We start from the raw sequence: 13,370 nt of genomic DNA, 5'->3' as shown, positions 1-13,370 counted from the left end.
TGAAAGTAATAATATTAAAGTATTTTGTTATTGAAGAAGTAGTTATTAGACATGTTTTAAATTATTATGCAAAGTTTAAGTAAAAGTCTATACCTCACTTATGATCTTACGAATTATTAAAAAATTGAATTTAACTTTTAATTTAGATTTAAAATTTCAATTTCCCTTTTTTATTTTTTTAAATTGTCTATAAGAACATAATTATTGCACACAAATGTACGTGATATTACCTTATTTATTGCGTTCATATACATCGCGTTAAAATTCTCACACATTAAGAATATGTAAATGTTATAAAAACCAAAAGCAATTGTTTAACCATTTTGTTTTAATTTTTAAATTTGATTAGTCGAAATTCGTAACACAAGATTCCCAGAATACTACAAAGAGGTTACACGAAATTCTTCCATCAACACCTAATAAATTAAAATTACAATTATTACACGTTAAATTACAGAAGGCTGGTATTCGTTAAATTTTATGTAGAATGAGTAGAAAGGTATCGATTTTTTTTTAATTGACACGTTATTCGCTGTATAAGAATTATTTTAATTTTATCGAAGCAATCTTACGATGCAAATTACATTACCTTTATATACATTCCACCACTCACGTGATAAATATTGCTTTATTAGAAATCGTTAGTCTAGCATTACATAACTTCGTCCTCATCAACCATATGTAACTACAAAAATAGAAAACAATATAAAATATGTGAATAGGAATTGAACTTACCGACAACAAACCGATAAAAACGCCATCTGTTAGCAACGTTTTAAACTCGGATACGCTTATCCTTATGCTTCTTACACGCGATATAAACAATTACTGCAGTTTGTTATTGGAACAGTAAATACACTGTAACAGCTCACTTGGATAACATGGCAATGGAGAAGGTGGACAACAGGGCCTTGTCGAGACTTCGGGTGGAATTGGATATCTCGGTGGCGGAGAAATGCAACAGGGATTAGGTACTATAGGTATCTGACAACAAGGAGGCGCTGGTGAACGACAAGGTGGTGACAATGGACAAGGAGGCAGTTGTGGACAACGGGGAGTTGGTGGACAGCGAGGAGGCGGACAGCAAGACCTTTGAGGAGGCAGGACAGATGGTAATTCCTCGATTCTCGGTGGTAATATAATGGAACACGTGGGTAGCGGTGGTATCTTGGGACACTGGCTGGTAATGACATTCAAGTATGGAATGTTTGAAAACGACATAATCTATATTTTATTATTTCTGTTCTCTATTTAAATTAATATAGTCTAAATATCATATTACTTATGTTATGCTATTAGTTTATTTGTTATTTAATTTATTCCCATATCACATTTTAGAAACTTATTCATATAAAAAGAACAAGTTGAATTCTACAACGTAGAATATAACGTTAAAGACGCTATTTGTACTAAAAAATTGATAAACTTATCAAAAAGATTTATGCAATTTGATTTTTAATTTTTAATTTCTTATTTTTAATTTGAAATTTGTATTTCTAATATCGAAACGTAAAAAAGAGAAGTTTTCTTATTACTTTAAAAAATATTATCATTGTATCTAAAAGATAATATATAAATAAACATACCAACACTCCATAGCGCAAATCAAGTATTTTACTTCCTCCATGTCGTTCCATGTTCCCTGTACTTTACAGCGACTGCTACAATTCATTTTAAATTCGGTATAAAGAAAAGTTTTGTTTTATCTTAATATTTACAGCACTCGTTCAAATTTTCTTAATGTCTAATCAATTACATATTTATGCCATAATGTAAAATACAATTTTTAATTTTTTGTTAAACCAAAATGGGTTATATGTAAAATACAAAATCACTAACAATTTTCAAACTATAGTCAAAAAATTACTAAAACGAATTACGATCGTTTGTTTTAATACGCAAAATTACAATGATTATTCTTTTTTCTTCTTTTTAATTTAAAAAAAATAGCTTTTTTTATAATATTTATAATTCCCAAAAAATATTTTAATACCTGATAAAATTAAATAGTATAATTAGAAAATAATTTTCATTCAACGAAACATTTATATTGTTATTGCAATAATTTGTAATAAATTTATCACCAATATTCTAGTGTAATTGTGTTCTAGAAATAAAATGTTTACCTATTCGTATATATTTTAATAAACTTTAAATCAAAAAGTGAGGGAACAAATTAGTTAAAAATTATTTAAGATTTGATAATAATATTACAGTAGCAATCACAAAGATATCTATAAAATAATTTATTACCTTAATAAATAAAACACTGCAATTTTAAATATTTACATTACTATTTTAAATATTACTGAATATGTTTATCTTTTTAAATACATGTTGTTTATTAACATTACTAAATATAATAAAATTTTGATGTAAATATAGCTAAATTTTGTATTATTTCACATATCATTTTTTTCTGTCAAACTTAGTGACAAAAAACAATTTTACAATCTGGGTATGTAGAAATTAATTACTGTCACACAATGTCTCCATCATTAAAGAAAAGTGCTTATCAGCGATTAATGTTACGAATATCCTGCCTTCTTCCATGTAGACTTCGTCCTATTTTCTTACATCCCGCAGGTTGGGAAAGATATTAACCAACAAAACACGTAGATTTTAAAATTTTAAATATCTTTTGTATGTTTTTAAATATTTTAAATATCTTCATTAATACAGGGCCAACTACAATATTCTTTTGGGCACCTACGATTAAATGGGGTTTGGTGTTAGCAGGACTAGGAGATACTAATCGATCACCAGATACAATTTCTTTGTACCAAGCTGCAAGTCTCATGATTACTGGTGCAATATGGTCTAGGTATTTCTATTTGCCCCGCAAATATGCATATAATATATTGTTTTAATACTAGAAAGAAATTTTTACAATTTATTTATCTATCAGATATTCGCTGGTCGTCACACCAAAAAACTACAATCTATTTAGCGTGAATGCGTTTATGAGCCTTACGGAAGCATATAATTTTATACGAGGACTACTTTACCAAATGGATAAGGATTTAAAATAATGTTTCAACAAGGATATGTAAAGTATATCATAAAAACAGAGATTTATAAAAATATCTTGTTTCATATATTTATTTCTAGACGTTATTTCACAGTGACACTAACTATTCGAATATCATCATAAGGTTTATCGGTTTTCGGATTCGTTTTTACTTGACTAATATTTTGTATAACTTCCATCCCTTTTACCACTCTACCAAACACAGTGTGCTTATTGTCTAACCAAGGCTGAAATATGAAATTAATATTAATTTAATATATAAAATTAATTGTTACTAATGTTTAATAAAAAGAAAAATATATAAAATTATTTCAATTTACAGTTGGTGTCAAAGTAATAAAAAATTGGCTGCCATTTGTATTCGATCCAGCATTTGCCATACTTAAAGTATATGGTCTATCATGTTTTAAATGTGGCCTAAATTCATCTTCGAATTCTCCTCCCCATATACTTTCCCCACCGGTACCAGTTCCAGTAGGATCACCGGTTTGAATCATAAACCCTTTAATTACTCTATGAAATATATGTCCATTGTAATAACCATTTTTTGAATGAACACAGAAATTTTCTACTGTTTTTGGAACGTCTTTTCCAAAGAGATTTAAATGAATATCTCCGAGAGCCGTATGAATAATTGCCGTATCGTAAATCTTTTGTACATTAGTAGCTTCTGTAGAAGAAATAATATCTTCCTTCGATGGTCTTTCATTAAAAACATCTCTATCACATTCCTGGCTTTTAGTATCTTCTGGTTCTCGCCTTGTAAACATATAAAATCTATTTTTTTTATAAGCTGTGCAAAAAAGTGTTGGATCAGGACGGTTCATTTCTAATGTCGGATTTTCTGAAGCCTCCATTTCTACAGTTACAGCAGCTGTAGTTTTCCTAGCTTTTCCCTACTCATTTTCAAAATATGGATTATTTTCATTAAAAGTTTGTCAAAAATACATATATGATTCGAAATTTGTCAACTCTATACATACCTGAAATAAAGCTAATTGCATGGGTCGAATATTTTCAGGTTTTCCCATAATTCTAATACACCGATTTGTATACAGGTTTACAACCTTTACACCTAACATTGTGCTATATAAAATTATATAACCTGATTCGTCAAAAACTATATTACCCAAATTTGTTTCTGTTTTATCCAGTTCTCTTTCTACCGCCATTCTAAACATTTAATTAAGAATTAATTTAGTTCATTATATAAGGTTATAATAATAACTACCTTCGTCCAAATTCCATATTTGGCAACTGCTGTGTCATTTGTTGCAATTCGGAAAATCTTTGTAATGTTTCATCAAATATTCTATATAATTTTCCAGTACGAAAATTGAAAACTCTAACTTTTCTATCTCCACTGAGAGAAGTAAATCTTTTACCATCTGGTGATACTGCTAATCCACATGGATAAGTTTTATTTTTTGCAAACTCAAACAAATCTGTATCTAACTTTGAATCAAATGTAACACATTTAGGAAATTTATATTCCATTTTAGGTCCAGTCCAATATTCTAATATGCCAGCTTTATCTACAGAGATACATGTTTCATATACAGGATTGTACTGCAAATGATAAAAGCTTATATACAAATTGCTTAAATAGACTCAGAATACAATATTTATGTTCAGTTCTTTACTTTCATAGCAATCACAGGTTTAGTGTGTAATTTTTCAAAAACATGTAATGGTGTATTAGTCCCTTGTCCATCATAAACAAAAATTTTATTTGATTCTTGAGCAGAGACTGCTATTGCAGATATTGCATCACCAGGGGAATATATCCATTCACAGCAAAGTGGTACAAATTCTAATTTTATCATATTAATCATGTCTGAAATCAAATTTTAAAGCTTATATACAAATTGCTTAAATAGACTCAGAATACAATATTTATGTTCAGTTCTTTACTTTCATAGCAATCACAGGTTTAGTGTGTAATTTTTCAAAAACATGTAATGGTGTATTAGTCCCTTGTCCATCATAAACAAAAATTTTATTTGATTCTTGAGCAGAGACTGCTATTGCAGATATTGCATCACCAGGGGAATATATCCATTCACAGCAAAGTGGTACAAATTCTAATTTTATCATATTAATCATGTCTGAAATCAAATTTTAATAAGTTTAGTCAATTAAACCACTGGTTTAATACATGACAAATTATTGAATACATATACTTCATACATGTACTTAATATAAAACTTACCAAAATTGATAACATCAAAAATTTTGATTGTTTTATCTAAACTTACAGTACTTGCATGAACACCATTACAACTAGCAGCCATAGATTGTATAGCCATCATATGTGCTCGAAAATGTTTTACAAATTCTATCAGTTCTTCTTGCTTTTTCCAAAATTTAACATGACCGTCACAACTACCTGTTATTACAAAATTTGATCTGTACAAATACAAAATATAAAATTGTATTATAGCCATTATTAATATTATTATTTCGAAGTACAAAATTATTATATATAATACTAAATGCTAACTTTGTTACCACAATGTGAGTGATTACATCTCTGTGCATATAGGATTTTTCATAACATTCGCAGCATGGTAAATTCTCTATATACACCTGTTCGTATTCCAAAACTGTAAAATTTAAATTGAATTTAACTAAATGAAAAATATTAAAAATTATTGGTTTTAATGGTGTATGAAATTTTATAAATTATTTTGAAAAATTTCGAATAAATTAAATTTAATAGTTCTGAAGAATATTTTCTTAAAATTACAATTTCAATAAAAATGTATATAGCAATATAAGAAATTAAGGTTATTTCATATTTCTTACGTATAAATAAATTTCAATATTTCTCAATTTTAATTTAAAATTATATCAAAATTTTATATAATATAAACAAGTGAATGTAAAATTAGGTAAACCAGAATTTTTCTACCCAATTCTTATAAAATACTAAAAGTAGTAAACAAAAGATATAGGTTATACAGATAAACCTTTCTGTTTCTTTTGAGGTACAGCTTCTGAAGGTAATGGTCCAACCCAATCTTCCTCATTATCACTTTCACCATGTTCTCTTTTACTATTTGACATTGTTATAAAAATATAAACAGAGGAGTTTTATATAAACAACGCTCTACGTTTCAAAGTGACATTTAATACAACACTACCAACGCTACGTATCTTAAATGCAATTAAACAAATCTTAATGTGATTCGATCTATGTAATTTCAATTAAAATAGAATTAATATAATATTTCTTTTCTTATAACAAAAATTTTCTTTGCATTAATATTAAGAAATATGAAACGTATGTATAACTTAATATATCTAAATTTAATAATATTTTTATGTATTTTAAAAATTATTAATTATGATTTAAAATTAATCTGCAAATTATAGTAAAACTTTATTAAGATTACTATTTTTTAGTATTTCTATTTTAATTTTTAATACTATTTTTCAATTACGATGTAAATTAAAACTACGGAATTATAGAAAATTATAAATTTAACTAAAATATTAATAATTGTATATAATTAAATTATTTTCATAAAAATATTATGCATACATTTATATAAAATTAATGAAAGGAAAGTAGTAAATATATATTATAAAATTTAAGCTTTGTAAGTATTAATAAACTAATTACTGAACTAATAACCAATTATTTTACTGCATATATTTATATTATCCCCTCTCTCTATATTTTATAACTAAATACATCATAAACTTTAACATTATCATAATATATATAATAGTACAGGCTATACATATATTATTTAGAATAGAATAAAATTACGTTAATACATTATAGAAAAGAATTTATTTTAATTGAAATTTTTCATTGAATGTTTTCTTTTATGATTTAATTAATTAAAAAATTTTCATGTATTCTAAAACCTATCAAAATTTGGAAAAGAAGCAAGATTGCCATGTTTAATATCACGCTCTGATTCAGTTTTTATACCATTGGTTGGAGTAGGAGTTGTAGAGGGAAAACTATTTGATTTGGTAGGGATCGCGTTGCTTAGAAACAGGATACGAGGCCACGAGGTTAATACCGTTGACACGCAGTTTCTCTATGATACGTAACATGGCATGTGTAAGGTCAAGGTTTATATCAGTTCTTTAATGTTTGATACAAATGTCAGTAGGTTTTGATTATGGTTACGTTATAATACAGAGGTTAGCGTCACGTTGCGTTTCATTTTCACATTGTGTTGCTAAGCAACGCGACGCTCGCCAGTATCAAGTGTTTTCCCTCCACTTAATGATGGTTTAGGAGTTTCAACCAATCATTTCGCTATACATTGAACTTGGCACGAGAATTGCAACCAATCGTTGAACCGTAGCATCGAACCTGGCAACCCTGAAAAACAGGTATATATTTAACCTACTCCGCTAATAAAATTTTAGTTTAAGAAGGACTGAGCTGTGTGATATTATTGTGTTATATATATGGCTTATTTGTTTGTAATTTACTTATAAAACAATTGATATCAAAATTTGTTATTGTTATTTATCTGAGAAACGTTAAAATCTGTTGTACGTCTTAATATGACTAGGTGAGCTTCAAAAGTTTTGAGGTTATATTTTTATATCACGAATCAAAACATTCTAAAACCAATTACATTTGTTTTATTTCAATCTATTATAAGTGGTTTTATACGATCATTTTTGTTTCATTTATGATTTGTAATAACTATCAGTAAATTGTAGTTTTACATACTCTTACTTTCAAGGGCACGTTTATTTAAAAACGTGTAATTAAAAAATCATAATTCTAACATAAAAAAATACAACGGATAAAGTGTATGTACAAATAATTTTTTAAGTAAAATAATTTTCATGAAGAATTATTAAATATAATAAGATATAATATTCATTAAAAAGTTTATAATTTCGCGGTTTTTTTAATATTTTGTTTTAATAAATAAAAATAGATCTAAAGACATTTATATGTATTTATGTTTATATAGAAACATGTTATATGTGTATTTTCACATAAAAATATATTTTAAAATGTTCAAATTATACATAAAACAATAATGTTATTATAAGTATATTTTGTGTTTAATAAAACTAGAAAATTAAAAATTACAGATCAAAAATAGAATTAGGAGATGTAACACCACATAATATAAAACAGCTTAAACTTCTTAATCAAGTGGTATTTCCAGTCTCATATAATGAAAAATTTTACAAAGATGTCTTAGAAGCTGGGGAGCTAGCAAAACTTGCATATTACAATGATATAGTGGTATGTCATATCGCCAATATATATTCCTGTTTAGAAATATGTAATTTTTAAATAAAATTTTATTGAATTAACTTATTTTTTTGTTTATATTAGGTTGGTGCAGTTTGTTGTCGAGTAGATACTTCTGAAAACTCTAGACGTTTATATATTATGACATTGGGATGTCTTTATCCCTATAGAAGACTAGGAATAGGTACTGTAATGGTACAACATGTTTTAAATTATGTTTACAAAGATGGTAACTTTGATTCCATCTTTCTGTAAGTATTTATTTAAATTTGTTAAGTGTACTAGTTATATGACACACTGTTTACACAAATATATGTAGGGATATATTTGATTGGCATAAAAGAAGAAGAGATGTTATTTAATTATAAAATATATATTTATTACGGCTAAATGAAACTAAGAGTAAAGTACAACTAAAAAGATTAAAACTAATAACTGATCTGTGATTACGCGAATGACCGAAACTCTCTCGTTCGTTTTTCCGATTCTTGATCCAATCTGCCCTTTCATCATTGTTCATTGTTCATTCGCCTTTTATGCACTCACACACACACTATACATTCATACGACCCATCCCCACAATGTATTACACACGTTCTAAGAATTCATTCGTCCTTTACATCCGATCCTAACCCATCATCCACTCGCGCGGCTTATTTCTCGTGCGGACAGTTGTTTAATCTCGCCGATACCCTTTCAAGTGTTTCCGCTTTTATATATATAATAATTAATAGTTACCAGTTGTATGTACTTTTGTTTACAGTCATGTTCAAATAAGTAATGAAGGAGCTATTGACTTTTACAAAAAATTTGGATTTGAAATAGTAGAAACAAAGGAACATTATTACAAGCGAATAGAACCTGCAGATGCTCATGTATTACAAAAAACTTTACGTCCTAAAACAAATCAAACAAATAATCAACAAAGTAATCAATAAAAATCGTTAATCATTAATTTATCACATCTCAAAAACTACATGTTTTCATAGTCTGGTAATAAAATTATTTTTATTGTACTTCCCAGTGTGTTATAAGTTATAAAATTAGAGTTTTATAAATAATTTAATAAAGTTGATAAATACAATGTACATCCACATAAAAAATATAACATAACAATTCCATAAATTAGTAATACTCACAACAAAAAAAGTGTAATTTTTCAGTTATTGCCAGCATTATACTTATCACTTTTTCTTATATCATTTCACTAAACTGATATCACATTTATAATGGTTTATTTATGCCTAATACATTTAATAACTTGTGTCAGCTGCATAAAATATAAAACAGCATTATAATGCTGGGAACTGAAACAATTTTAAATATTTTATACAACCAATGTATCTATAATTTTCTTATTCTTAAAACACTTTGAGTAGAAAATTGAAAATTAAATCGCTTTTCTTGCGATTCCATATTCAGTGAACATAATACAAAGATATTAGCATTTTAACATTACTATTTAAGTACAATGATTTGAGATTATTTGACTTCAAATTAGACATAAAATACAATAGTGTATCATTAATAAAATATAAATATATAATATAAAATATGTAGATAGAAACACATTTATCACGCTCACGTACCAATGCATAAAACTCTTGAGATATTGAAAATTATTGTTAGTCTTTGTACATAAAAAATCAATTAAAATTGTCCTTTTAAAAACCAACAATAGCAAAGAAACTTTTGTTCCCGCATATTAACGTTTATACTTTAATGAGTATTTGCTACATGCATATAATTATGATGCTAATAGTTCCTGCAATCTTTTCACACATAAATCTGATCCTTCGGATGCTTCTTTTGAAACCTGTAAATTTAAATGATTTAATATATTAAGATACAATGTAATATTGTTGTTTTATTTAATAAGAGAAGCATTTACCGGTGTTAAATTAAGAAACCCATGCGGTAAACCTGGCAATATATCAAGCGTAACTAATACACCGAGCAATCGAAGTTTCCTTGCAAACATGACAGAGTCATCAAGGCATGGATCCAACTCTAATGTCTATAAAACATTTTTATCAAAATACTTATATAATCTTACATATTATTACATATAAAATTTAGGATTTATGAATTTACCAGCATTTTAACGGGTGGTAATTGTGCTAAAAGATTATCCGACGCAAGATAAGGACTTAAATATGGATCTCTCGGCACTGTGAATACAAACTCTTCTAAAGGACTTTTTGTATTTTCTGTATCCAGTTCTTTGGATTCTCTGAGCCTTCCACTGAGAGACCATCCAAAAAAGGACCATGATCTCTTATTCCTTGAAATGTTATCCGTATTAACAGTGCCATTTCCAATATGTGTTGAAGCGTTTGTACCACAATTTCGATAGAGTTCTAAAAATTTATTAATATATTCTTGAGATTTTGCTTCTTCCTGTAGATGTTCCGCTCCTGTTATGTTAGAGAATGTTCAGAGAGTATTTAAATGTAAAACCAACTATAATAAAAACAATGAACTGAAATAAAAATTATGTAACATATTTAAATTATATTCTTAAAATATCTATATATTTAATACATTGTTGATTTATTTACCATCAGCTTCTGTTAAAGTAACGGAATTCAAAGTAGAATCAGATGGTAAAGATGCTAATTTATTTGCATCATTTGTTTCATCTCCATTAGGACTGAGGGCTAATGCAATTAGATCACTTTCACTTACTTCAGCAAAAGATTCTGTATCTGATTTTACACATTCAACGATGTCATGTTCTTTTTCCCTAACGAAAATAATATTGAAAATGGTAAATAATAATTATATATAGAGATTGATTTATATGTATAATATTTACCGCATAATGTTTTTATTATCTGAAGCAGCATATGCTTTCAAACAACGTATAAGAAATCCCATAGGTAACATTGGGTCTGTAAGGCAAAGTAGTCGCGAAGGTGATAATACAAAGTCGACAAGTACTGGTGTATAAGCCATAAATATTCCATCAGGTTTTCTGATATCTAGTTGTATACATTTTAAAGTAACTCCCAAATTTAAGTTGGCCCCAGCAGAATCACCTATCAAAACATTCAATGTTATGCATATATATTTATGAACAGATATACAAATGTATGCGCAGGAAAGTCTATTAAACCACTAGCAATAATGCGATGCTTTACATCTTACCAGCAAGAAGTACTTTTTGAACTGTACTCCCAAGCAATGTACTTGCATGATTTAAAGCCCATGCATATGCATATAACACTTCTTCAAGTGCACGAGGGAATGGAGCTTCGGGTGCTAAACTGTAATCTATACTTAAAATAGGTATACCAAGATTTATGGCCCAATTGCGTAAGTATGTTTCATGAGACAATGAAGTCTGCGCTACAAAACCTCCACCATGACAATGAATTATCAATTCATTAGATAATCCATGCAATTCTCCCCCTACTCCACCTGAACCAACCTGAGAAAAGCATGTACTGCACAGAAGTGAAACTGAGGTTTCACAAAAATTTCTACGTAATTAAGGGAAATGTAGAGATCAAATTGATAACTGAAAATACTGATTGTGCTAGCAATATAAAATAATTAAGTTATGTTTTTACCATTCCTAAACGACGTTTGGAACTTAACAGTCTAACATGTATTGGCTTCTTCCCGATATGACTGTTTGGTATAGGAATTGACACAGATGTCCCACCTAATGTAGGAAGGATCAATTCTTCAGGTGGAATAGAAATTATTTGATTTATTGCTAAAGAAGAAGATGTTATAGTAGGTAATCTGCGTGCAATATCTGAAATGTATAATTTATATTATACTTAAAAATAATTATCAAAATCTAAATATAATAGATATTAAAATCATAGTATATTACCATTCTCATTGAGAAACCAAAAAGCTTGACAAAATGAAATATCAGCACGTTGAGACACATCAACAATACGACGTGCCCTTGTTTCAGGATCCAACATATACTTAACAGAATTAGCACATCTTGCTAACAATGTGCCATTAGCATAAAATGCTTCACTAAATGTTGCCATACAGACCATTATAGTTTTTAAAATAGGCTTTAAGTTATCATGAAACTGGAAACAACGTATTTTAAAACAAAATGACAAAAAATAGTTAATTATTAATTAAAGTTATATATAAATCTTCTCAATAGTACCTGAAATCCTAAACACCTGCCATAGAAACAATATTGATTAATAGTATCTATTTTATTTAACATTTCATGTGGATTGTGATTATCTCCTATAAATAAAGATGGTTTCCCATCACTTATGTGTTCACTCCATGAATAAAGCGTTTGTAAGTGCTCTAAGCAAGTGCACAAAGATGCCAACAGTTGTGAACAAGCTTCAATTTCTCTATAAATATTTTTACTTATCAGTACAATTTTGGATACAAATATTTCATAATTTTTAAAAATAAATCATATTTAAATAATTACCTCATGTGATAACTTTTACGAAAAAATATAGAATCTTTTTGACAGTATATTTGATGACAAATTGAACGAGAATGTATAATACACTTATCTATTAGTACCAAGAAACTTCTATATCCATTGCCAGGTGTTTGCACATCAAGATCAAACAATGGTGCAATTCTACTAATTTCTTTATATAATGGTTGTAACTGTACCAAATGATCTAATATAGCCATAAGTGCAGCCCTAATTCTGACACTATTCTCATCTTGATGTGACCCAAAGTATTCTGCATTAGCATGACATAATTCCCGTAAAGCTCCCCAATGCAGAGGCTCGACATCTTCAAATAGTCTATCAAAGTCATTATTGAGCGACATTTGAGCTGTTCCTTGTTTATTCATTTAATAATAAATTTTTAGTTATTTATTTTACAATAAGCAATATTTATAGAATCTGAAATATGAATATATCTATATTATTGTGTTATTTGCTGACAGAAACAAAAGTTTTTATTATATGTTTTGTAACAATGCATTATTATTTTTTAATATATTTGGAACATAATACATATAAAAATAGTTAAAATGAATTCACTTATAATTAATATTTAATATTAGTACCTTTAAAGTTCATGATGCTAATTTAAATAAGGTTATCAAATTTATGATATTCAAAATATT

The 13,370-nt window shown here is 27.7% G+C and overlaps 5 protein-coding genes across 6 annotated transcripts; 2 read left to right on the top strand and 3 right to left on the bottom strand.

The window, feature by feature from the left end:
• Positions 1-872: 872 nt before the first annotated feature.
• On the bottom strand, positions 873-1,672 carry LOC108549491 (small proline-rich protein 2H-like; the record flags this gene model as incomplete). The annotated part of the gene is made up of 2 exons (XM_017902880.1): positions 1,587-1,672; positions 873-1,180 (listed from the first exon to the last, which is right to left on the bottom strand). Coding segments are annotated over exons 1-2 (394 nt in total), but the record flags the coding sequence as incomplete, so codon positions are not given.
• Positions 1,673-2,513: 841 nt separating this feature from the next.
• LOC108549490 (mitochondrial pyruvate carrier 2-like) lies at positions 2,514-3,032 on the top strand. Its single transcript, XM_017902879.1, has 3 exons — positions 2,514-2,586; positions 2,683-2,824; positions 2,909-3,032. The coding sequence occupies exons 1-3, from the start codon at positions 2,526-2,528 to the stop codon at positions 3,030-3,032; spliced, it is 327 nt and encodes a 108-aa protein (XP_017758368.1). The 5' UTR covers positions 2,514-2,525.
• An 82-nt stretch (positions 3,033-3,114) lies between these two features.
• LOC108549508 (peptidylprolyl isomerase domain and WD repeat-containing protein 1) lies at positions 3,115-6,101 on the bottom strand. Its single transcript, XM_017902914.1, has 8 exons — positions 6,004-6,101; positions 5,535-5,637; positions 5,244-5,440; positions 4,946-5,139; positions 4,263-4,600; positions 4,015-4,204; positions 3,352-3,927; positions 3,115-3,258 (listed from the first exon to the last, which is right to left on the bottom strand). Exons 1-8 carry the CDS (start codon positions 6,098-6,100, stop codon positions 3,115-3,117), a joined length of 1,839 nt encoding a protein of 612 aa, XP_017758403.1. The 5' UTR covers position 6,101.
• A 1,407-nt stretch (positions 6,102-7,508) lies between these two features.
• On the top strand, positions 7,509-9,335 carry LOC108549535 (probable N-acetyltransferase san). Its single transcript, XM_017902953.1, has 4 exons — positions 7,509-7,575; positions 8,114-8,270; positions 8,364-8,530; positions 9,043-9,335. Exons 1-4 carry the CDS (start codon positions 7,568-7,570, stop codon positions 9,215-9,217), a joined length of 507 nt encoding a protein of 168 aa, XP_017758442.1. The 5' UTR covers positions 7,509-7,567; the 3' UTR covers positions 9,218-9,335.
• A 647-nt stretch (positions 9,336-9,982) lies between these two features.
• LOC108549513 (hormone-sensitive lipase) lies at positions 9,983-13,370 on the bottom strand. Of its 2 annotated transcripts, none has more exons than XM_017902923.1 (11): positions 13,311-13,370; positions 12,709-13,143; positions 12,424-12,625; positions 12,127-12,340; positions 11,855-12,045; positions 11,430-11,712; positions 11,098-11,320; positions 10,841-11,025; positions 10,374-10,696; positions 10,171-10,296; positions 9,983-10,095 (listed from the first exon to the last, which is right to left on the bottom strand). In XM_017902923.1, exons 2-11 carry the CDS (start codon positions 13,089-13,091, stop codon positions 10,027-10,029), a joined length of 2,199 nt encoding a protein of 732 aa, XP_017758412.1. In that variant the 5' UTR covers positions 13,092-13,143; positions 13,311-13,370; the 3' UTR covers positions 9,983-10,026. The 2 variants fall into 2 exon arrangements, with proteins under 2 accessions (XP_017758412.1, XP_017758414.1); XM_017902925.1 differs by having other exon boundaries at positions 10,374-10,639.

Source organism: Eufriesea mexicana, unplaced genomic scaffold, assembly GCF_001483705.2.
Source record: "Eufriesea mexicana isolate 0111107269 unplaced genomic scaffold, ASM148370v2 scaffold2087, whole genome shotgun sequence".
NCBI classification, from domain to species: domain Eukaryota; kingdom Metazoa; phylum Arthropoda; class Insecta; order Hymenoptera; family Apidae; genus Eufriesea; species Eufriesea mexicana.
This window is presented reverse-complemented; position numbering and strand designations above follow the sequence as displayed.